The sequence below is a fragment of the Myxocyprinus asiaticus genome, chromosome 16 (assembly GCF_019703515.2).
Source record: "Myxocyprinus asiaticus isolate MX2 ecotype Aquarium Trade chromosome 16, UBuf_Myxa_2, whole genome shotgun sequence".
NCBI classification, from domain to species: Eukaryota; Metazoa; Chordata; class Actinopteri; order Cypriniformes; family Catostomidae; genus Myxocyprinus; species Myxocyprinus asiaticus.
Window position 1 is genome coordinate 17,656,439 of NC_059359.1, and position 26,732 is coordinate 17,683,170.

Here is a 26,732-nt window from a genome sequence, read left to right on the forward strand (position 1 = left end):
TCACGAATGCTGTAACAAATTGGATGGCCATGATAAAATTGTGGTGGATGATAGTTTAAGAGATGAGGGTTTAACTGTCATTGCCCATTGCAATGAATGTGCAACCCATGGGGACTAGTTCTTTTAATTAGATAACCTCCCACTTACACTTTATTACTTTGTTGGAAATGCTCAATGTTACTTGAATTGCTGCTATTTTAGAGCATGTCTTTATACTGTGGAATGCCTTGTTTGGAAAATCTTAAAACATTAGTTACATATTGTTTTGCTTTCTAATTGCTATTAAATATTTGAATCGACTGACAGTACTACTTGGAATGGATATCTTGTTTCCCCTTTTGGCTTTCTCTCTTGCTTCTACTGAAATACCAGTTAGATGCGCTGTGACCTTTTGATTTTGACCTTTTGGCTGGAAGCAACCGCGTCCAATAGCAATTTTGTAAGAAGGTTTTGTAAAAAAAAAAAAATGTGCAGCATTCAAAGTTACTCAACTCCCTACTTGATGCCAATGTTTCCCTGTAACAAATCATCAGAATTGGCCAAGTTGTTGAAATTCCTTTCCTTCCAGTAAATTGGTGGAACCTTAAACCCTAAACCGAAAGAGCCTGGTGAGAGAAATAAGGTGTTTGTGATGGCAGTTTTGGGCTTCCTCTACTGGTTCATGATTAATTTTCTGGACTTATTTTCACATGGAAGTATCCACCAATGGAACACTGTGAAGTAATAATATTAAGTAATACTGAAAATGAGGGAAAATAAACTTTATATTAAGTTAAGATGCTGGAGCAATTTAAAAAGGCATTTGTGTTGGAGGCCCCCATCATCTTCCAACCCAATGGAGTTTTCCTAAGCCAACAATTTACAACAACAAACAAACAGACGTGTGGAGTATGTGCAGGGCTGGATCACAGACTATCACATCCCTGTTAAAAAAGGACTTTTTTGCTCTGCTTTTCATGATTCTGGTGGTAAGAGTTTGAATGGTTTACCATTTTATGATGAACCTCACTTTCTGACCCCAATGACATGATGGCACGCTCCGCTTTTTTCCTAGTTTAATGGCACGCTCCGCTTTTTTCCTAGTTTAATTCTTTAGTTTAGTTCCGTTTACAATGAGATACTGTATATTAATCAGACCTTTTCTCAGAACTAACTTTTCTGAGTAATTTTATGATTAGTTTTAACCAGTTGGAGATTTTTAGTGGATATATTTTCAGTTCCCCTCAAGTTTATACAGGTGTCCTAGAGCAGAGTAACCACAGGCTTAGTCCATCACATTATGGACATAATACATTTGTCCATAATGCAAGTTCCACTACGTTTGACAACCGGAAAGTGTCTTAAAAACTTTTGTCTTATTTTTAACACTATCTATTGTTTTATGTTAAATAAATAAAAACTTAACAAACAGCCTTTTTTTTTTTTTTTTTTTTTTTATATAAAAGCATTTTGCTTCAAAAGTGTGCTTGTGCTGTACTTTAAAATAAATGCCACTTAGTTTGATGTTTTGTTATCTAATGCAATCACATTCATAGATTTTTAAGTGTTACTTAAGTGTCAAAAGAATAGTTTCTGCATGAAGCAAAATTCCCCAACATCAACGCTGCCATGATCAGATTGTAGATTTCAGTGTGATACCAGACCAATCGAAGATGTATTCAAACTATACATCCCTTTACAGTCCTAAAAGGATTTGTGGAATCTCCCACTCAAGCGAACGTCAAGGCACATGCCACAGTGCCTCCCATTTTTCTAGTTCCACATACTGTCCCGACCTTAAGGTTAACAAAGCACATTTACAGGTTTCAGTGTCAGCTAATCTACGTAAAGGGAGCAATAAAAATTATCAGACACATACTGTATATCGGGCAGTGAAAACAGGTGTGCACACAATAATGTTCCAACAATGATCTACGTTCTTATATACTCCTAAACCTTGCAGCCTTCAGTCTCACACATGCCAAATTGTGGTACCGACTTCTGCTTGGTGGTGCTCAGAGGCCAACAAATGTACAGACCAGATGTTTTATTTTAGTTTAGAATGTTGTTCCAGATGTGTTAGTCTGGATCCATGCCATTAATTTGCTTTTGGAGGTTCTTTAAATTTCCAGCCACCTTGGCAAGAAGTGTCTGCTCGTTAGTTGGGTACATTTTTATAAGACATTGAAAAAATACTGTATACAATCTAGACTCTTTGTAGATTTCTTTCTTCATTATAAGGCAGTGTAGTGAATTAAATCAGTGTTAAACACAAAGAGATTGAAAAACCATAGCAAATGAGGAGGTTTACATCAAATAAAAAATCAAAACATGCCATGCCATCAATATAGTGGCTTTGTTAGAGAATGTTTTATTGTGTTATATGCACCATTATTTGTCAGCGATAAGAGTGTTTTGAAGGTGTTGTGCAAACATGTTCCTGTAGTGCAGAGATAAGACATTATACCATTATTCATGCATGAAGAAGGGCATACACACTTGTCTATTGCTCCAAGATTATACACAAATGCATAGGGATCAGATACAGTGTCAGTGTGCAATTCATGTTTTTGTTGTATTTGAAAAAAAAAAAAAAACCTTAAGCATGATTTTGGGCCACTAACCCTGTCCAAATAAAAATTTCAGAGCTTATGGCTATAAGATATTAACTTGGCAAGCTGAAAAAAGACCAAATATCTCAGACTTTAGATGATGTGTGACATTTAGATAATGAGTACTAAGTTAAGCTCCAGACTCTTTCTTAAAATGAAATAAAATAGGGAAGTCACAGCACAAAATCTTTGAAATGACTGTAAAGAGAGCTTTTAATAATTTGGGAATGAATTAAGGATGCCAGACTGTTTAATAAGAGCTTGTGAAACACTAAGCAGTGCGCTATGATTTTCTCAAGGGTAAAATGAATCTCTTTTTTCATTCTGTATGCAAGTACAGATCACTTTTGCAGTGTTTTATAACTCTGTATAGGGTCATATTTAAAAAGGTCCAGTCTAATAGGGCATTGAGCTGATGAATACGTTTGTATTTAGAGACTAATTACTATTTTATCAGCTGCAGTAAGATAACTCCTTGAGGGGGGGGGGGGGAGTCTAAGCCAAAAGAGAATGCACTTTAAATAAATAAGACTGTGGGAAATTTTATCTTTTTCAAAACTTTGGGAAAGTAATCTTTGGAGACAAAAGCTCAGAAGTGCTCCATTTCATCTTAAATTAATTTTGACTTTTTATACTACTCATTTTCTAATCAGTAAAAGTGTTGATGCTCTGGTTCCAGAACCAAAGCCCATAAGTAATTATGTGTTCATTTTAAATTAAGATTTATCAGTTATTATGTTTTTTTATGACCACTGTGGATTGAATTGATCTGTTTTTAGATACGAACACCACACATGGGACTCGTCGCCTTAAAAGCCTGGTAAATTTTATGGGACATTAAAGCATTTAAGTGTCCTGTATGTGCACGCAGTCTTGGAGTTTTATAACCTGGAAGGTTCTACGTCAAGAGATCAAACATTACCTTAATGCTTTTAAATGGATAATGGATACAGAAGTTCAGGAAATGCAGTTTGGTGTTGAATATATTGTATCTCAAGATAGCTAGTCACATCTAAAGAGGACTAACAAAGTGTGGCAGGCAGTTCAGCTTTAAAACATTTTAAAGATGGCAATTAAATCACACAAGATAAAAATGTAACCTCTCTGTGTCACACAACATTATTCCACTCTGTTTGCATGTATCATTTTGATGTGTGGGAGTTTATTACAAAAGTATTGATTCAATTTGTCAGACTTGGCAGATTTATCTGCTTCTTTCACCATGGCATAAGTTGAAGTGTGTAATTTCTACACAAGTGTCACCAAATGGACTTGCAAAAAAGGTGACTGTTTTCAGGCATCTTTTCCAATGTTGAGCCAATGTTGCGATGTCTGCTGATGCTTTAAAAAAATATATATATTTCCACAGGGCCACAGTGTTTACAATTATTGAGGGATACGGCATGGCTTATGTAAAATTGTCTCTGATGTTAAAGAAATTACATGCTTCACCTTTAAGATTTGCAAAGAGATGACATTTCACAGACCGCAGCTGTTCTCAGCATGCTTGCATAGTCCAGTCTCACTGGATGATTTGACTGCAGATGGCAAAACAGACACTTTGGCTGGTAGTAGAAGTTTACAATGGTTTTAGAATTTTCCCGATTTTTGTGATTCTCTGCTGTGATTATGAAATCCTGTTTTATATGCAACACACCTTGCCAGTGGTATGTTGTTTGCATAGATTTTTTCTTTGAGTATTCATTCTCATTAGACACACAAACACAGATGTTCAAGATGATTCAGATGCTTTGCTGAAGGGGAACATTGGCAGTAATCAGAGGAAAATGGGGGTGGGGAAGCGTAGTGGTTAAAGGTTGCAGGTTCAAATGCCACGAGGCAATCCATGAACTTTAACCACTGTGGCCTTGTTAATGACACAACTGTAATGCTTCAACTCACAGTGAAGGAAACTTCACCTGAAGATCTGTTCTCATACAAAACCCATTTGCTTGGACGTCTCACTGTGTCTCAAAATTTGCACAAGCTTTCACCAACTCTGTGGGACTCTGTGCTGACATAATTGGCGATGACAGTAAAGAATGTTTTGTCAACTATGTTGGAAAAATAGGGGAAAGTCTCATTACCAACACTTTTGATCACTTCTGCACATTTTTAATCTGCCTATTCTCTCTCCATTTTTTTTTTTTTATCTGTTGGCAGCTCTGAAAAATGGGCAAAAAAGTTTGACATTCTAATATTTGTATATATATTTGTTATATATTTAGCTCAACTAGTATGTATTGTAAGTCAGATTTAACAATGATTTGTGTACAATCATCCCACAAGACACTGTTATATTGTACACACTTGTTTAAAATGCAGTCCACATTCAACTATAAAATAAGCCTGCAAAATCCATAAATCATAGTCACACAAGCAATATTTAATCATGCTATAACTTTGCTTTTCATTTCATTTTCGGGGTTCTTTTAGTTAATTTTCCTTAACAGAGACCCAGACTGTGTGGTCAGACAAAATTAATACTATTTTCATATGTGGTTTTGGTACAGTTTTTGCCTCTGTTTTAGAGCACTGGTTACACACACTCTTTCTAAATGAGCGTAGCAAAATGAACCATTTTCACTGTTTGATGTAGACTTTTAAGAACATCAGCTGACTGTTAGAAAGCCAACGTAACTGCAAAGCATAACGATTCCTGCATTGTAATAAATGGAAAAATGGAGTATAGCTGTAATTCATCTGTATCCTGATTTTTTACTTAGACTGTAGAAAGCTTATTCCGTAAGCAGAGTGTGTGCGTGTGAGTGTGTCTGTTTTAGGCGAGGGACTTTCCCACCCATTTCATTATGTAAGCTTGGGTAATTCGACTCTTTTGGCTGTCTTGACGCTGGGTCGAGGAACTGTCTGAATTTAGTATGTGCAGTATATATAGACAGGCATCCCACTCTGACACACAGACATTCAAATGCACAAAATCTTCATTTGAACCACATCTTATTGAAGAGGAGGGACAAATGCATTTTTGGGGATGTGGTGACCAGTACAATCCCCCATCCCCATAGGAAAAAAAAATCACAAATGAGATTCCTTTAAAACCTCAGCTGTTTCTCTTAGAGAGCAGTGAGAGCAACTGAAAAAGCTAATAGAGACTTCTTTTTCTCCTGAGAAAAAGACCCTAGTAATCTCACATGTCTTCTCTAGAGTTTCAGAAGAGATCTCAACTGTAACAAAGTCTGCAATCAAAAGTAAGAGATTTCATTATGAATTCACAAATTTGTCTTCAAATTCTTCCAAGAACATTTATCTGAGCTATTCTATCCACATTCATTTCATAGATCTGTACTTTTATCAATTGTGTCTGTTTTCATTTCTCATAAGTAATTGGTGGGAGAAACAAAAGGCAAAGTTGATAGATAAATGAAATGTATTTTAGATGAATATTAAGCCTTATGAGCTCTGAAAGAGCAATCACTGAGCAATGCAGTTTTCCTCTGGGTCTCTTCAGGCATGCAATTTATTGCTTGCTAGTTGTCATGTTTCATCTTAAAGACCTCAACCATGACTGGACTGCTCAAAATTATAGTGACGCAAACCCTAGCCTGGCACTTACGGTCTGAAAATGATGGTCTGGGATTATAATTTTCTGCAATCAGAAAAGGAAATGGTTTGGCACTTCAAGCTTTATTGAAAAGGATTATGGGTTCACAAAGATGAAAGTGTCATGCAATGCGTTCCTCTTGCTGGAACTGAGGAAAAGTTTGGCTTCCATCAGTAGCTCGGAGAGGAGTCTATTGCTGCTTCAAGTGGCCAGCACAGAGAGGAACGAGGAGAGGGAATTGGAAAGACTGGAATGTCTGTTTGTCCAGCTGATTCTTCTTTTTTCATCCGCGTCCCTCCATCGCATTCCAGCCAAGCACTTTTCCATCCCTCGGATCACACACACGTCCTTACACACTTCCACACACTGCTCTCACACATTTAGGCTCTCTGTTTTATTCTTCGTGGATCCTGGCCGCACACTGATGTTTTTAGCAAGTTGATATTTACTGAATTTCAATCTTCTACATCTTGATCTGGGCACACTTCCATTTTCCAAGCTCAGTAAATATCACTGGTTGTTCATAGAAGTGGAAACTAAATCTGCCTTTCCCTTCCTTTCTATTTTCCAATCGGTGACAACTGATTCACATCAGCTGAGGTCACGTTTGTGGAATCTTTCATACTGGCACAATGAATCTGTTTTCTCTTCTCTTCTCTTTGAATCTCTTCTCTTAATTTTTTTGAATATCTTTAAATCTCTTCTCTTAGAATGTCTTTTAATCTCTTTGAATCTCTTAGAATTTTTTTTAATCTCTTTGAAACTATTCTCTTAGAATTTCTTTAAATCTCTTCTCAGTCTCCTCTCCTTCTCGAATACCCTTTCCTTAAATCTTACATCTACACATTTTCCACTCAGATGAACTTTCTGTACTGTTATTATGTCATAGATCAGGGTTAGGAAAGAGGCTATGTCAAGAAACCAGTAACCACATGTTAAAAAAAATGTTTTTTTTGTGCCAGAAATTGGTCCAGTCCAGCCACAAAATTTAGTAATCTCCTGTCCTATCCCGATTGCTGTGTTTTTTCATCACACAATATTTGTGTTTCTGTGTTTTTCTGTGAAATCAGAGATCTCCATGGGTTAGATCAGTCTCTAGCTTAGTAAATCACCCTTAAAGATAGTTGACTCAATATTTTATATATATATATATATATATATATATATAATGTGTGTGTATGTGTGTGTGTGTGTGTGTGTGTGTGTATAAACTCAGCAAAAAAAGAAACGTCCTCTCACTTTCAACTGCTTTTATTTTCAGCAAACTTAACATGTTTAGTGGGGGGGTGGGTCAAAATCAAAAGTAACAGTCAGTATCTGGTGTGGCCACCAGCTGCATTAAGTACTGCAGTGCATCTCCTCCTCATGGACTGCACCAGATTTGCCAGTTCTTGCTGTGAGATGTTACCCCATTCTTCCACCAAGGCACTTGCAAGATCCTGGACATTTCTGGGGGGAATGGCCCTAGCCCTCACCCTCCGATCCAACAGGTCCCAGACGTGCTCAATGGGATTGAGATCCGGGCTCTTCGCTGGCCATGGCAGAACACTGACATTCCTGTCTTGCAGGAAATCACGCACAGAACGAGCAGTATGGCTGGTGGCATTGTCATGCTGGAGGATCATGTCAGGATGAGCCTGCAGGAAGGGTACCACATGAGGGAGAAGGATGTCTTCCCTGTAACGCACAGTGTTGAGATTGCCTGCAATGACAACAAGCTCAGTCCGATGATGCTTTGAAACACCACCCCAGACCATGATGGACCCTCCACCTCCAAATCGATCCCGCTCCAGAGTACAGGCCTTGGTGTAATGCTCATTCCTTCTGACCATCACCCCTGGTGAGACAAAACCACGACTCGTCAGTGAAGAGCACTTTTTGCCAGTCCAGTCTGGTCCAGCGAAGGTAGGTTTGTGCCCATAGGCGACGTTGTTGCCGGTGATGTCTGGTAAGGACCTGCCTTACAACAGGCCTACAAGCCCTCAGTCCAGCCTCTCTCAGCCTACTGCGGACAGTCTGAGCACTGATGGAGGGATTGTGTGTTCCTGGTGTAACTCGGGCAGTTGTTGTTGCCATCCTGTACTTGTCTCACAGGTGTGGTATTCGGATGTACCGATCCTGTGTAGGTGTTGTTACACGTGGTCTGCCACTGCGAGGACGATCAGCCGTCCTTCCTGTCTTCCTGTAGCGCTGTCTTAGGCGTCTCACAGTACGGACATTGCAATTTATTGCCCTGGCCACATCTGCAGTCCTCATGCCTCCATGCAGCATGCCTAAGGCACATTCACGCAGATGAGCAGCGACCCTGGGCATCTTTCTTTTGGTGTTTTTCAGAGTCAGTAGAAAGGTCTCTTTAGTGTCCTAAGTTTTATAACTGTGACCTTAATAGCCTACCGTCTATAAGCTTTTAGTGTCTTAATGACCGTTACACAGGTGCATGTTCATTAATTGTTTATGGTTCATTGAACGAGCATGGAAAACATTGTTTAAACCCTTTACAATAAAGATCTGTAAAGTTATTTGGATTTTTACAAAATTATCTTTAAAATACAGTGTCCTGAAAAAGGGACGTTTCTTTTTTTGCTGAGTTATATATATATATATATATATATATATATATATATATATATATATATATATATATATATATATATATATATTAGGTTTGGGACTGCTTTTAATCAACCTTTAAAATGTGATAAGAGGCAAATATCCTGGTTACTTTCAAAGGCAAAAACAAACAATGGCTCTTAAAAATTTGAAGAAAATTTCAAGACTTCTAAGAACTCTCTTGATTAACTGAATGTGGAATTTCCCTTTGGAAAAATTAGGGATCTTAACTGTCATGTCTTTTAAATCAAGAATTAATTATTGATGAGGATGAATACAGTATTTGAAACATCTGCTTTGGAATACATGGGAATGATTCTGAGATTATAAAAAAGCTGAAACAAATCTTACAGTAAGTTGTATGATGCACTGATAACTATAATGCAAGAAGCTTACTGTGCAGTGCAGAGAATTATACACAAGTTTGGATTACTATCCTCAGAGGTTTACTTTGACTCAGAATGGTACTAACTTTGTGCTTAGCATAACAACACATGGGCTGACATATTTGTTATCGTTACTAGATAGTGTACAAAGTTTTTACAAAGTGAAATAAAAATGGACATTAGCCTAATTAACAAGACTAATTTTAAAAGGGGTAGTAATTCACCCCCAAAAATGATCTTTGTGTCATTATTCACCCTCAGGTTTTTCCAAACCTGTATGACTTTCTTTGTTCTGTGGAACACAAAAAGAGATGTTAAGCAGAATGTTAGAGATTACACCATCTTTTTTCCATACAATGAAAGTGAATAGTGACTGAGGCTTTTATTCTGCCTAACATCACCTTTTGTGTTCCACAGAAAACAAAGAAAGTCATACAGGTTTGGAGATAAGAAAAGATCTTTTTGGAGTCAGAATGCTCATATCACCTTGTTCAATGTTAGATTTGGTGAGAGCAGTAATGACTGCCACTTAAACCATTCTGAGCTGGGAATCCAGAGCCATTGTGTTAAAGTCTCAGAAATCAGAAAATTATTGTGTGACAAGTTTGTTTCTTTCTTATAAAGGAGGAAGCGAGGGCCAGGCAAATGTCCAATGTAACTCTTTTATTTGACACACTTTTCAGCATTTGAACAAAATGGTCTGCTTTTCAGCAGCACGTCAAACACAGTCACACACACAGCTTCGTGCATCTCTCTCTCTCCGGTGGTCTGGATTGCCCTTTTTATTCCTCTCCACTCTCACTGCAAACACAAAACAGCTGTTAAAGGTGATTTCCCACAGGTGTCAGTCTATACTGTTCTGTCTCTTCTGGCCTCACTCACTGCGAACGTCACTCGGCCACGCCCCCATCACCACAGATTGCTATACAATGAAAATTGGTTTGAGTGCGATTGCATTATATTGAAATGGTCTTTGTGGCTTTCTTCAAAAATGCTTACCTTTGCTTTGTGTATTTTAACCCACGATTCTCTCTGTCCACCAAATTGAGCATACATTTTCTTACTTTCTACTGCCTTTTCTCAAATGACTTGGGGGAAAAAAACAAGATAATTGCTGTTTCTGTTGTGAAGCTGCTCAGAAGGGACCTCCTGGTTCAATTAAGTTTTTATCAGATTTTTCCCCTTCATATTAAATCAGACATAATGTGGAAAACTTTGTCCAGGCATTAGCATGCTGGGTGTGGCTCAGTGTTTTTTAAAAGTCCTATTGTGGTTTTTCCCCTCATTGTGCATAAGACTGAGTCACTTTGGAAGATACTTTTTTTACAGCCTCACCTCCTCTCATATATTCAGGGAAACAAACCTCACTTAGGATACCTCTTCTTGTGTGGTAATCTTAAACAAACACAAAAGTGCAAGTCGATGTTATCTCTTTCTTGGATGTCCAAATCAAAACTCCCTCCTGTTTCAGATAGTGGCTCAGTGCAGATTTATTTTAGATATCTGCTCTTTGAAATCCATGCTATCAAAGGTATGAGATTATCACAGAATCTTCTGGTGACAAGTATGAACCTTGGTTACATAATGACCCTTTTTTGCGTAATACTGGTAGTATTTGCACTGTGAATGGCTGGAAAAATGTACATATTAATAAAATGCAGAATGCATCAACACTGGTGACCACATACAGTAATTAGTGCTGGCAACACAAGACCTCAGAAAAAAAAATTGTGGACCTCCACAAGTCTGGTTCATCCTTGGGAGCAATTTCCAAATGCCTGAAGGTACCACATTCATTTGTACAAACAATAGTATGCAAGTCTAAACACCATGGGACCGTGCAGCCATCATACCACTCAGGAAGGAGACACATTCTGTCTCCTAGAGATGAACGTAGTTTGGTGCAAAAAGTGCAAATCAATTCCAGAACAAGCCAGACTACAGTATGCATAGGGACAAAGATCTTACTTTTTGGAGAAATGTCCTCTGGTCTAATGAAACAAAAATTTAACTGTTTGGCCATAATGACCATCATTATGTTTGGAGGAAAAATGGTGAGGCTTGCAAGCTGAAGAACACCATCCCAACCGTGAAGCATGGGGGTGGCAGCATCATGTTGTGGGGGTGCTTTGCTGCAGGAGGGACTGGTGCATTTCACAAAATAGATGGTAGAGTTGGGGTACTCGAGTTCAGACTCAAGTCCAAGTCACGAGTCCAGTTTTAATGGACTTGGTCTTATCACGGCTCAGATGCATTTTTAATCTGACTTGACTTGGACTCGAGCCTTTAGGACTCTGGATTTTTTACAGAGTCCAGCCGAGTCCATGGCATTTGTGATGCAATGACAAGCAAACAAGCAAACAAATAACATAACATAGGGTGACCATACATCCTCTTTTTCCTGGACAAGTCCTCTTTTTCAGACCTGAGTAAAGCGTCCAGCTGTGATTTCAAAATTGCCTCTAAATGTCCAGGATTTAGCTTTGTCTTCATAATGATGTGCTCTCTACAGTTAGTACTATCATACACTCTGTATATTTGATACTGCTCATCAGTATCACTTACGTGTGATTATTCTGGCTGAGAGTGGCAGCGTGCACTCATTCAAAGTACTTTCTCTCTCGCCCACACTGTATGTGTGTGCATGAAAGGGATCGCCACACATGCTCTGCCACTCTCATCCAGAAACATTAATAATGTAAGTACACTTTAAAAAGTATGTTCCCCAACTCTGCAAATTATTATATAGAATAAATGGTTTATCAGACTCTCGTTACTACGCAAAGTCATTTCTAACTGAAAATGTTGACTATATCGAGACAAATTCAAATATGCTAGGGATCAGGGATATTTAAACTAATATGAGTGACGAAATAGACCATGTAAATTGTACAAAACATTCCGTTACACATTTGTAGTGCAACCACTGTGTGTTACCTGTAAAGCTGGCACTTGCGTTTCAATGGCAAAAAAGTCAGAAAATACAATGAAGAACACAAGTGAAGGGAGAAGTCTCTATTCACCTATTATCCATACTAAATATTATGTGAAAAGAACAACACGTCAGCTCAAATAGAGTTTTTCATTAAAAATTTTTTTATCTTAGCTGTACCTGGACACAGCAGAAGGACTGAAAAGTGTGAAGTATAGTAGGATAAAAATAAATTTCTAATGGTGTCTGATCTCTTCTGTTTTTATCTTATGTTTAGTTTTATGGGCATTATTAAATGTTTTAATATTACCATTTATTAAATGTATTAAACACATTAAATATATTTAATTAATTACATGTATTTCACCCATCATTTTAGATTAAACTAAACTGAATGGACAAATTGAAAATGAAAAAAACTAAATTAAAATTAGAAATAATAACTGTGGTTGTAATGACTAACATAGCTTTCACTTTCTTTAGTCTATGTTTGAGTGGAGGGGAAAAATCAAGAAATAACTGAAATGTCAACAGAACACAATAAGAGGTGTGTTAAAGGACATTTTTGTCTTCATACACCTAAAGCACATGCTTTCACTCTGAAACCAGAGGTGTTTTTGTTGCATTTATATTGAAAAATTATTTTTCTAGGCTAAAATAAGCTTAAAATATTGATCGTGAGTTTACAGTTACAACTTAATTCAGATTCATGAATAGATTCATTCGGACTCGACTCGGACTCGGCCTGTTATGGACTCGGTCTTGAGTCTGCCTCTGCCACTTTTGGACTCGGACTTGATTGTTTAAAGACTCTGACTTGACTCGGACTCTACTATGGTGGACTCAAACCCAACACTAATAGATGGCATCATGAGGAAGGAAAATTATGTGGATATATTGAAGCAACATCTCAAGACATCAGCCAGGAAGTTAAAGCTCGGTCGCAAATGAGTCTTCCAAATGGACAATGACCCCAAGCCTACCTCCAAAGCTGTGGAAAAATGGCTAAAGGACAACAAAGTCAAGGTATTGGAGTGGCCATCACAAAGCCCTGACCTCATTCTGATAGAAAATTTGTGGGCAGAACTGAAAAAGCATGTGTGAGCAAGGAGGCCTACAAACCTGACTCAGTTACACCAGTTCTGTCTGGAGGAATGGGACAAAATTCCAGCAACTTATTGTGATAATCTTGTGGAAGGCTACCCAAAATGTTTGACCCAAGTTAAACAATTTAAAGGCAATGCTACCATATACTAACAAAGTGTATGTAAACGTCTGTCCCACTTGGAATGTGATGAAAGAAATAAAAGCTGAAATAAATCATTCTCTCTACTATTATTCTGACATTTCACATTCTTAAAATAAAGTAGTGATCCTAACTGACTTAAGACAGGGAATGTTTTCTACAGTTAAATGTCAGAAATTGTGAAAAACTGAGTTTACATTTATTTGGCTAAGGTATATGTAAACTTCTGACTTCAACTGTAAGTTACACATACGTATTCAGGCACTTATTGAGTCTAAATAGATGCACAACTTAATAAACTTAAAAACATAATTTCAGTAGTACACCAAATGAAAATATGCATAACATGCTGGTCATGTGTTACACTTTCTATAGTTTACTTCCAAGTTGTTTCTTCATCAAATAGCAATGTCAAATGTAAATCTTGTCAATCACTGAAACAACAGTGCCACCTTGAGTAAGAAATACAAGTATAATATGTATGTGTGCACGCATATGGAATACTGATAAATCACAACTGTTGTTAGTTCATTGTTGCACAGAAAATCAACGTGAAATACAGTACAGTAGTATTTATTTGTATGAATAAAGTACTCATTCCTCTCGTAATAAACAAAGAAATAGATATCCTGTGGTAGTAAACTAATATAGATATGAAATAATCAAAAACATATAATTTATGCAGGTGCCAAAAAACAAAAAAAAAACAACAACAACAACAAAAAAAAAACACGACACTTACATACCTAGGTTCTCTAATGACCCTATACTTTTGGTACTTAAACCATTATACAATTATTTATTTATTTATTTGAAATTTTTGTATTTTTGTTGTTGCACTATTTAAAAGAGAGAGATTGAGGAATACTTAAGATGTGTGCACAACTCCATAAAAATAAAAAAAAATGGATGAGGGACAGGGTGTGGAAGGAGGTCCTGGGTCACTAAAGACCCAAGGTATATGCTTAAGGGTTAATCTGGACTCTTTGAATCAGGTCTGCCTGGTGAAGTATAAATGGAACTCTAAGTCTTCCAGATGTAAAAGAGATCTGTTTTTATGGAATCTGCAAACTCAAACTAACTGATATTTTCCATGAGAGTGTGGGTGGAGGAGAGAAAGATCTAAGTGTACTGTATGTCCTGGCAATACCTTTGTGGTCCGGACTGAAGATTTCCCATGAGTGTCAGTGAAACTCAGGACAATATAGAGTAAAAAGATAAAACGAAGGGTCAAGAGACATACAAAGAGAGAAATGAGAGGGAGGTTGAGAGCTACAGTTGAGAGGGTGTGCAAGTGAAAAGATCAGGGAATTTTGACCATAAAGTTAAAGCCTCAAAGTAAATGAGCTGCAGCCTGAGAATTATGAAAATATGGCAGTAGAAAGAAAAGTCAGAAGCAAACCAATGCTGTGAAATGGATTTGTTGATATCTACAATATCTTCTGCAACAGCAAGTCTATGTTAATCTGAACTTGTTGAGGTCAAGCCAAGGTTGTTCATCATCATCTTATTTCACTGTGATTGACAGCTGTTCCACATCTCTCTGCCTTACTACTAAGACGCACCACACACTAAGAAACAAATGCACTGCTCAGAAGCCACTTAAGATCTCCACCTACTATTTAAACACCTGGCACATCTGATTAAATCTTAGATAAGTACTGTAGGTTTGGATCAAGATATCTATGCTTACAGTATTTGATTGTGCGGAAAAGTGACTTTGTTTTTATTTTTAGAGACTGATCAGTCTAGGTTCAGCTCTTCTTAACATGGTCAAAGGTGTTTTGGAGACAGCATTTCATTCTTCTGTTATCTCTATCTCTTTGGGTTTTGCTTAATTTTGAGTTGTGATTCTAAATGATTCACTCTAAATATGCAGCAGCAACTTAATGAGCTGTGCTCCCTTCTCACAGTACAATATAATTATTTTTGCACATCTAATATATCAACAGATGTATATTTCACAATTAGCTAGATTAAGGGATCTTGCTGCAGGAACATGCATCACAGCTTCATGCTGTTCATTTGTGTTTCTTTTAGCTGAAACAGCAGTTAAAACAGCAACAATACAGTTGAGTACTTGTTGAAACCACGGAGCAGTGGTAAAACACTTACTCTTGACTTGTTAGAGCCATAGTGCTTACGTGGGTGATGAAGGTTTGAGTTTGTAGGTTTGACTGTGACTTGTCATTCTCAATACTTTCTAATAAATGAGACAAGAAGCCCAAAAATAAATAATAAACAGTTGTGTTCTCATATTGCAGTAGCCCAGGGCTGAAGCTGTTGATTTATTTATGTGAAAAAGTTTATGGGTGGGTTGTACGAAAATAGATTTGTCATTATTTACATACACTACCGGTCAAAAGTTTTGAAACACTTGACTGAAATGTGATCTGATCTGGCGTATGCTTAAATGTTTGAAATTAGTTTTGTAGACAAAAATATAATTGTGCCACCATATTAAGTTATTTCATTATAAAACTAAAATGTAATTTAAAAAAAAAAAAGTTTTTGAAATTGATGACTTGGACCAAATAATAAAGAAAAGCATCCAATAAGTGCCCAACATACTGTAGATGGGAACTCCTTCAATACTGTTTAAACAGCATCTCAGGGTGATACCTCAAGAAGTTGGTTGAGAAAATGTCAAGAGTACATGTCTGCAAATTCTAGGCAAAGGGTGACTACTTTGAAGATGTTAATATATAAAAAAGTTTTGATTTATTTTGGATTTTGTTTAGTCACAACATAATTCTCATAGTTCCATTTATGTTATTCCATAATTTTGATGACTTTACTATTATTATAAAATGTGAAAAAATAAAAAATATAAAGTATAATAAAGAATGAGTAAGTGTTATATATACGGACACTAAGTGCAATACTTCAACATGAATATTTAACAAATAAATTGGCAAAATAATTAGAACATCATATTGCACAAAACTATCAAAGTAAGAAAAATAGGAAATAAAATAACCGCTTATATGCATCTTGAACACAGAATGACGCTTTAATCTAACCGGAATACTTCAGGGCGATCCTCGCTGCTCATTCAAAAGCGCATAACTGTAAGATAATATTGCAGATATGTATCTAGTTCATGACATCAAGCAGTTTAACCTTTTTTTGCTGCAACTATTTATTTAAGCAGTGTCAGACAGAATCAGCAAAATACTTTATTCTCTCCACAGCACCATACAAATAAAGGAATATTACTCACAGCAGAGGACGATGGTGATCATCTTGAAATGTATTGTTGATGCAGCACTTTGCTGTAACAACAGCAGTTAAAAAATCTTATGAGATGAAACTTTTTGCAGAGGGATTTACTGTACTGACTGTCATTCACGGATTAAACACAGAAAGCTATCATCACGCAAAAAACACTCTTTAAGAATTTGCGTATCTTAATTAATTTCATAATTGTGTCTTCCATTAAAACCACCACCATTAAAAATATTAATGTTAGTAGTCCACTCCACTAATCAACTAATCAGTTTTTAGAAAACTAGTCGTTTAATCGATCACCCTGGCACATCCCTAGTTGAGATTAAATGTTTAGATGATTTGTTTCCATGTAATGAAAGTAAAGAGATGTAGAAACTGACACAAAGGAAAATCAATTACATTTACCAAATTTGTGTCACTCATTCCTCTCTTCTAGGGGCTTATTTATCACCATTCATGACCGCTGTCACATCTCCACACTACTTCAGAGCTGGCCAGAGAAGGACATTCGTGTGAGTTTTACCCACTCACAACTACACCACCCTGTACTATTACAGAATGTACCAGAACCATCAGAAAAAAAGAAAAAAAATCTCCTGGGTTTTACCAATTCCAAAGACACTGATTCTAAATTTGTAAGACTTGCAGTGTGAAAACGATGTCATAAAGTCTAATAATTTGTACATTAAGCATTTAAAAGTTATTACGGTAATGGTGTCACACCCTGTAGGGCTTCGGAGTGTTGAGGAAAAACGCAGGGTGGTATGAAAAGAAGCAGTAAAACACCAACTACATATGCTCCAAACTTTTAATGGGAAAAACATGTTATTCTTGTTTTTGATCAATTGTGTCTGGTAATGGGATTAAATTACACAGCTCTTGCTGTTATTTTAAATTTGTTCGTTTATCTAAATATGTGAAAATGTGATTATAAAAGCAGAAAATAAGTAGTTGACAGTGTTCTGCTGGGAGGCAGACTTGCAAGCCGCACTAGCCAATAACAACCAGTTCGTTTTAATCCAGCACAAAAAAGAACTAAGCAAACGGAGAGGGAAATCAAGACGAATTAATAACAAAATGTATGAATAAGAAAGCAGGGTTAGTAGGGCCATTACAAACTGCAGGCTACTGTGTTTAATTTCCTTTACTTCATTTCAGAAGCTCCCAAACTTAATGGGTTAGTTCACCCAAAAATGGAAATTTTCTCATCATTTACTCACCCTCATGCCATCCCAGATATGTATGACTTTCTTTCTTCTGCAGAACGCAATGATTTCTAGAAGAATATTTTTGCTCTGTATGTCCATACAATGCAAGTGAATGGGGTCCAAAACTTTGAAGCTCCAAAAAGCACATTAAGGCAGCGTAAAAGTAATCCATACGACTCCAGTAATTTAATCTATGTCTTCTGAAATTATCCAATCAGTTTTGTTGGTGTGAACAGAGCAAAATATAACTAAATTTTCATCCTGACATCTTCAGTCTCCTGGGAGATCATGATTCCATCCTCAATTACACTTCCTAGCACCATCTAGCACTCTGTGATCGAGCTTCAAACCATGGTTGTGGTGACTAGAGACTGCAGTGACAAAATGTTCAGTAAAAAATTTGTCACATTTTAGTTCGTTCTCACCCAAAATTGATTGTATCGCTTCAGAAGACAGATTAAACCACTGGAGTCATATGGATTACCTTTTTTGCGGCCTTTGTGTTTTTTGGAGCTTCAAAATTTAAGACCACATTCACTTGCATTGTATGAACCTCCAGAGTTGAGATATTCTTCAAAAAATATCTGTTAGTTTTTTACAGAAGATAGAAAGTCACATGTTGAATGGCATGAGGGTGAGTAAATGATGAGAGAATTTTTAATTTTTGGGATAACTGTTCCTTTAAGAATCCTATGCCTCCCCTCAAGAAATCAGAATAAATCGGCGGCTCACCATTCCCCTTCACTATTATTTTATGATCAGCCTTCTAGAGTAATTTGTACCATTTCTCAAAATATCATTTTATTAATCAAAAGAAGCAAGCATTACATTTACAATATTGGCAAAGCAGTGAAATTAACAAATCATATCCGTATAAAACACAAGAAAAAAATGAATAATTTCTAAATAGATTATGTGAACATTTTAATCGGGTGACTTAAAGGGATAGTTCACCCAAAAATGAACATTGTCATCATCTACTCACTCTCATATTTTTTCAAACCCGTATGACTTTCTGTCTTTCATTGAACACAAATGAAGATGTAAGGCAAAATGTTAGCTTTAGTCACTGTTCACTGTCAGAGAGCGAGAGTGAGACAAAGAGACCCAAGAGCAGAGGAACAGTTCAAAGGATTTATTTACAGTTCAAATAATAATTTCAGCAGAGTTATGAGGAATCCTCTGTGAAGAGCGCTCCCGCAGGTGATCACACATGCCGTGACGGCGAGCAGCAGAGTCGCAAGGAAACCTCCGCTGAAGCCTCTTGCTTACAGCAAACTGGAAGGCAACCACTCTCCCGACATGTGGGCAGAGACGAGGAATTCTTTGTTGAAGATTTGTGAGCGCAGAGAACAAGTGTACAGCAAACTGGAAGGCAACCACACTCATGACACGCGGGCAGAGACAGGCAACCAAACAGATACATGAGACAGGACCAACTAGGCAGAGAGAGTGAGGTAAGTTACTTCACTCCAAACAGCACTAAACACATTCAACAATCCAGCCAAGAACACGACACAAGAGGGGATTAAATTAAGCAGGAACACACAGGGGACAGCTGAAAGTTGGCATGATCAATGTTCCCATGGAAACAATCAGGGTTCCCATGGAAATGCTGATTCCGCATGCCAGCGTCACCTGAAACACATGAGGGAGAAAACTTCAACACAGTTAGAACAAAACAAACAGAACATGGAGCATGAGTGTCCGGATCCCGACACAGACCGAAACCAAACCATACAGGAAGTCAGGATCCAGACACCATGCTCCGGACATGAAACAAGACTGACCGAAGAGGGTACGGCGTTAACTCACAACTGGACCTGTGCGCTCACACAAAGAACGTACACAAAACACAAGACATGGGATGATGAATGTCACGGCCCCATCAGACAAAACCCCAACCTGACAAAGTGACAGGTCCGTTACATTACCGAAGAGCGCACGGCGGTAACTCACACCTGGACCCATGCACTCAACACAAAGACAGGACACGAAACACATGACAGAACATGGGGCGATGATGTCACGGTCCCGTCAGACAAAAACCCAACCTGACAAAGTGACAGGACCGTGACATTTACTTCCATTGCATCTTTTTCCATAGAATGAAATCAAATGGTGACTGCCACTTTCATTCTGCAACATCAACATTTCCTGCATGAGAGTGGGTAAATGATGACAGAATTTTCAGTTTTGGGTGAATTATTCTTTTAATAATTCATGTAAGAAACATGAAAACAATGCACAGCGAACACTAATGAAATCTACATCAACATTCATTACTCCCAGTGAAAGGTTGAGTTCAAAAACATACCAAAATGTCCTCAGCATAATAGGCCTAAATGTTTCAGAGCAGATAACCTTTAATTTGCATCTATTTGCAATACATATGGGGCCCATGCTTTATAAAATGCTGCTTTATTTAATCCGGGTTCAAAATTAGCTTTTATTTACTCCAAATTGTACAAATGAATTAGCTGTCTGTAAAAGAGAGTGTCTCAAATTTTCCAACTATCTCTTTAAAACTTTGTGTTTATTTTTTTTTTGGCAGGTCATTGTAGTGACAGATGGAGAGAGGATTCTTGGCCTGGGGGATCTAGGCTGCTATGGCATGGGCATCCCTGTGGGCAAACTTGCCCTCTACACCTCCTGTGGCGGAATGCCACCTCAGCAGTGCCTACCTGTCATGTTGGACGTCGGGACAGACAATGAGGTAAGCAGACCGGTGGCACCTCTGCCAACCAGACCATGACTGCTGACTCCTCCTTCCCATCTTGAATACTCTGACAAAATCAAAGAGGGACCTAACTATTCTTGGCAGCCACATCCTCTCTGTAATGACTTAAATCTGTCACCTTGTTTGTTTTCACTGGTCCCGGTGCTGTAATGTTGTAGCAGAAGTACGGACTGCTGCAATAGCTGTATGCTAAGAATAGCCCTGTAAGTTTAGAGGTAAATTTATTTTTTGTAAAGTCTGTGTCATCCTCAACAGGGCCAAGGGTGTGCCACCACAGGAATAGAAAACTACTGCCTCATTTACCAAGGCTTTGTGCCAGTGTCCATCTGGCTTTCCTCTTTTATGCCAAAGCAGTGGCTAATCCCTGCCATCATAGATGCCAAATCTTAGATGGAGGGAAAAAGAGAGAAAGAAAAAGTAAAATGAGGGAGGAGAGACAGAGAAAGGGTGTTTGACATCCAAATCAGATCTTTTAGAGACACTTGTCTTTGTTTGTTCTACAGCACATGCTGTAGATCTCAAAATGGGTAATTGACAAATAACATGACTTTTGTTAAGGTTAAGCTTAAGTGTATACTTTTAGATGCTATGACTGGTCACTATTGATTTTAAGTTTTCACTATTTTTAATCACCTTTTTTCTGAGATATGGCTCAAGTCCCTCCTTCAGTGCAAGTCTATGGGATTTCTTTGTCTTTTTTATTGCCCGCATGGCGAAAATCCAAAGTCCAGTCACTTAGGAAAATGTGTGTTCTGGGTGGTTGTTAGCACATTTGTGGTTGGTTCCTAGGGTGATATGTGTTTCCTAGTGTCCCTGGGTTGGAGCATGGCTAGATGCATTCGTGACCATTGCACGAACAGTGCGGGATGACTAACATGCCAAATTTTTGGGGTGGGGTTTGCTCAGATATAAGCAGTAGTAATAGAGATGTTTGCCTAAGCACCACTAATGAGAAAAGTTCCCTTTAAATAGCTTTAAATGGAGTATAGCATGTCACACAGTACAGTCACGGCTGTCACTGCTGTGACATGTCGTGAACTGCACAAATTCTTGCTTTTACACTAAACTTTAACGTTTCTTAACTCATCAACCATATCATACACTTGTAGGTCTGTGGAAAAGCTCATAAAATGGTAAAAGCACATTTCCACTTTTGCATAACTGCTCTGAGTCCGTTTTGCCAATGCGTTCTACGTGATTATCCAGCAGGCAAGCTTCACATGTGTCTGTTGCTCTGATGCTAAACTCAGTGTAGACTGTCCGCGATTCAGTGTCTCTTGAGGCATCAAAACACTTTGAGTTGACTCTAGATTTGTCTGTGTCTGCATGCAAATATGTTCAGCTGAATGGGGGGAAATTATTATTATTTATATAAATTATTTTGTTTGCAATTTATGTATTTGTTTATATTGAGCTGTTGGGCTAATGTTGTGTGTATGTGTGTGTGCACACTTGGATGATGCAGAGAACAGGAACAGAAGGTTTTTTTGATGGCAAATCTGCTTTTGTTTTTTAAATAGTCTCAATGTAGACAAAATCTAGTTAGCTACCTTGCTGCCTACTGCCTACATAGGCAGCTGTATTGTTAGGCAGCATCCTAACAAAGATGGAACATCATAACTGATTGATTTGGAATGGTCTTCTACTTAACTCATGCATAACTCAACATGCTCTACATATTGATGGAATTATGCTGCCTAGCTAATTATCACAAAAAGTGGGGTACTTTTCTGGAAAGGGCGTGACATGCTAACAAACATTAAAACACATAGTACACAAAAATCACTGGGTAAAATAGTAATGTTTTGTTATACTAAACAATGTTTAGCTCTTATTTAATCAGTACTTTTCAGTATTGAATGAAATTCCTGCTGAAAAAACAATACAAACTCTCAACACTCTAGACCAGGAGTGTCAGACTCGGTTCCTGGAGGGCCACAGTCCAGCAGAGTTTAGCTCCAACCCTAATTAAACATACCTGAAGCAGCTAATCAAGGTCTTCAGGAGTGCTTGAAGATTACAAGGAGGCATTTTGGAGCAGAGCTGGAACTAAACTCTGCAGGGCTGTGGCCCTCCAGGAACTGAGTTTGACACCCTTGCTCTAGACTGTCATTTAAGGGTAAACTTCTGCCGCAGCGAGGCACTTGGCACATGACGTCATTTTCTGTGAAGCGCTTCTACGGACATAGAGCCAACAAATGGAACAGGTAAGAAACCTCTTTCATTTTTTCACTGAAACCTATTTGGGTGTAAAGTGTAGTGCCTCTAGTTTCATTTGGTATACCTCTTTAAAAAATTCATCAATTTTTCCCGCATCAGCGTACAGATAAACATGATGTCCACATATGTGGATTTTGGGACATTATTCCATCAAAAGTTTAAAAAAACATGTTCGATATTTTGAATTATTTTCAACATTAACACATCTGTGGGTCATTTCCCTTCACTTTAATATAAATGTTGTTATATTTTATTTTGTTAGCACTGTACAATACAGTTCTGTTCATTAATATTACACATTACAAGCATTTGGTCTGTCAGAGGGGAACAACAACTGTAGTTCATTTGTTTGCTGTGTTCTTTGCTGTGACACTGGACTAGTAGTTGTTGTTAGCCAGGAGATTGTGCTGCACTTCACTGACAATTAAGGTAAATCTTTGTCTATTAGTGAGCTTTTTAGGTCAATCCTGCTTCAGTTTCAGGCTTTTGACACTTTTTGACTTTGAGTTGCTAATTAGTGGGCTGGACTCAGCATTTGTTGAGGTATATAACAGGCTCATTGCTGTTTACCTGGCAGAACAAGCATTTGGTCTGTCAGAGGGGAACAACTGTAGTTTGGTTGTTTGCTGTGTTTTATGCTGTGACACTGGACTAGTAGTTGTTGTTAGCCAGGATAATGTGCTGCACTTCACTGACAATTAAGCCCTCTTTGTGTGAAGACCTATCTTGGGTAAAGACCTGCGAGTCTACCTGCATGAGTCCACCGAGCAAGGACACCGACAAGGAGCCAGCCACTACGATAAGTTTTGCCCCTTCTCTCTTTTTCTCATAGTTATTCTTTATTCTACTCATAATATGTGTTTTCGGTAAATTCCTGTTTCATGTAGGCGGAAATCTACATACGCACTCCAGAGTCACTTAGCATTGCCTCTCCACAGCCCCTGTCCATCTCTGTTGGACTGTGGAACTGCCAGTCAGCTGTCAACAAAGCTGACTTCATTCCGGCCTTTGCCAGTCAGTCAAAACTCAATGTTTTGGCTCTGAATGAGACTTGGATCTGCAGAGACAACACTGCAACTCCCTCAGCTCTCTCAACTGACTTCACTTTCACCCACAGCCCTTGTCTGACTGGGTGGGGAGGGGGAACCGGTTTGCTCATTTCAAACTCATGGAAATTCACCCCGCACTCTTCTCTCTGCAATAACTTTTGAATATCATGCCATTACTGCCACTAATCCTGCTAAAATCCACTTTTTGGTCATCTATCACCCCCCAGATCAACTAGGCCACTTTGTTGAAGAGCTAGATGTATTGCTGTTCTCATTCCCCGAGGACAGCACTCTGCTGGTGGTCCTTGGGGACTTTAACATCTACCTGGAAAAACCTCAAGTGGCTAACTCTCTAGCTCTTCTAACCTCATTTGATCTTACAAGACTGCACACCCCTGCAACTCACAGAGCAGGGAGACAGCTAGATCTCATCCTTACATGTCATTGTATCTCCAGTAATCTCCTTGTTACTCCTCTACATATCTCTGACCATTTCTTCATCCAGTTTTCTGTTACTCTCCCTTCTTTACCTCTTACTCCACCTATGGTCTCCTTCCTCCGCAACCTTCGCTCTCTCTCTCACCCACTCACTTCTCTTCCATAGTCTCTGCATCCCTTCCCTCCACTAACCATTTCTCTTCATTTGATTTAAATAAAGCTACAAATGCTCTTTGCTCAACATTCACTTGTTGCCTTGATAGTGTCTGTCCTCTTACCTCCAGGCCAGCACGTGCCACACCCTGCAGCCCCTGGCTGTCGGAGACACTTTGTGATCACCGAACCGAGCTTAGGGCTGCGGAGAGGAAGTGGCACAAGTCAAAAGACCCTGCTGACCTGTGTAAGTATCAATCACTTCTCTCATCTTTTTTCGCTAGAGTTTCTTCTGCTAAAATTAATTATTAGCAGAACAAGATTAGTAAAACTTCAGCTTCTCATGAACTATTTTCAACTTTCTCATCTCTTCTCTATTCTTCTCCTCCCACATCCCACTACTATTGACTGCTGATGACTTTTCCACATTTTTTACAAGGTAGTGAGCATCAGAAGCCAGTTCTCTTTAACTAACACCCACAGCTAGTCTCTTCCAACATCCCATCCTCTGTTTTCCTCTTTCTCTCCTTTATCAGAGACTGAGGTCTCCAAAGTGCTTCTTTCTAACCATCCTACCACCTGTCCACTTGACCCTATCCCCTCCCATCTTATGCAAGCTGCCTCTCCATCAATCTTACCCACACTCACACACATTATCAATGCATCTCTTACAACTGGAAACTTTCCCAATACATTCAAACAGGCTCAAGTAACCCCACTGCTTAAAAAACCAACATATAACCCCACAGTTGTTGACAACTACAGACCGGTCTCTCTCCTACCCTTCCTGTCTAAAACTCTTGAGAGGGTCGTATTCAACCAGTTGTCTGCTTTTCTCTCACAGAACAACCTACTCGACAGACATCAGTCTGGTTTCAAAAAAGGACACTCAACAGAGACTGCCCTCTTGTCACGTAGCTGAAACCTTACGAATGGCGAGAGCTAACTCCAAATCATCCGTCCGCATCCTCCTTGACTTATCTGCTCCCTTTGACACAGTGAACCACAAGATACTTTTGTCCACCCTCTCTGACCTGGGTATCACAGGAACTGTGCTGTGTTTGAGTAATATCTCACTGGCAGATCGTTCAAGGTCTCCTGGAGAGGAGAGGTGTCCAAGACACACCAGCTGACCACTGGGATTTATCAAGGATCAGTGCTTGGACCCCTCCTCTTCTCAATGTACACAACATTACTTGGACCGGTCATTGAGGCACATGGCTTTTCCTACCACTGCTATGCAGATGATACCTGTCGTTCCAGCCTGATGACCCCGCTGTCTCAGCTCTTATCTCTGCCTGCCTCTCGGACATTTCGGCCTGGATGAAGGAACGACACCTTCAGGTCAACCTTGCCAAGACAGAACTCCTCGTGATCCCAGCCAATCCATCTGTTGACAACAACCTCACTATTCATCTTGGTTCAACTTCACTAACACTAACCAGAACAGCCCGGAACCTGGGAGTGGTGGTAGATGACCAGCTTAATTTCACTGCACACATCTTAACCTCCCGGTCTTGCAGGTTCACACTTTACAACAGGAAAAACAGACCTTTCCTGTCTGAATGTGCTACACAGCTCCTGGTCCGAGCTCTGGTCATTTCAAGACTGGACTACTGCAATGGTCTGTTGGCTGGCCTTCCAGCTAACACAATTAAGCCACTGCAGATGGTCCAGAATGGGCTCATGTCACCCCACTCTTGATTTCACTCCACTGGCTACCTGTAGCTGCCCGCATCAAATTCAAGGTTTTGACTCTGGCTTTTAGGACAGCAAATGGAACCACACACTCTTACTTCAATTCACTTCCTCAGGTCTATGCTCCAACTCGCTCTCTGCGGTCTATGAATGAGCGATGCCTGGTGGTCCCATCACAAAGAGGCTCAAGGTCTATTTCACGATCATTCACTTTCTCTGCTCCTCTGTGGTGGAATGAACTTCTAACCTCCACATGATCTTTTATTACCTTCTTAACATTCAAGAACCAGCTGAAAACACATCTGTTCCACGAGCACTTAACCACTCTAACCCACTCTAATTGCACTTACTTCTGCACTTAATGTAAAAATCCTTGTCTGTCTCTTTCTTCTGTGCTAGATTCTTTACTACACCAGACACCGTGAGAACTTGGCAGTCCTATATTGCAGATGTTGTTGAACTTTTTATGACAAATTGCTTGCTGTGTGTCTCATTTGTATGTTGCTTAATATATAAATATGGATAAAAGCGTCTGCTAAAGGACTAAATGTAAATGTAAACATTAGAAAATGCATTCCTACAGTATATTTGCTGTACATTTTCACATTGAGAATCAATGGGTTCATCTAAAACCTTTTAAGAGACTTTATATGGAGTTAGGATGAAAA

At 38.6% G+C, this 26,732-nt stretch overlaps 2 protein-coding genes across 2 annotated transcripts in view; one reads left to right on the top strand and one right to left on the bottom strand.

The window, feature by feature from the left end:
- The window catches only part of LOC127453921 (thiosulfate sulfurtransferase/rhodanese-like domain-containing protein 3), a 255,581-nt gene that overhangs the window by 53,251 nt on the left and 175,598 nt on the right, over positions 1-26,732 (bottom strand). The window lies entirely within an intron of this gene.
- The window catches only part of me1 (malic enzyme 1, NADP(+)-dependent, cytosolic), a 112,027-nt gene that overhangs the window by 50,580 nt on the left and 34,715 nt on the right, over positions 1-26,732 (top strand). The window contains exons 4-5 of the mRNA XM_051720699.1: positions 16,995-17,070; positions 20,321-20,482. Of these exons, the coding sequence (XP_051576659.1) occupies positions 16,995-17,070; positions 20,321-20,482 (238 nt within the window). The remainder of the gene's footprint in view (positions 1-16,994; positions 17,071-20,320; positions 20,483-26,732) is intronic.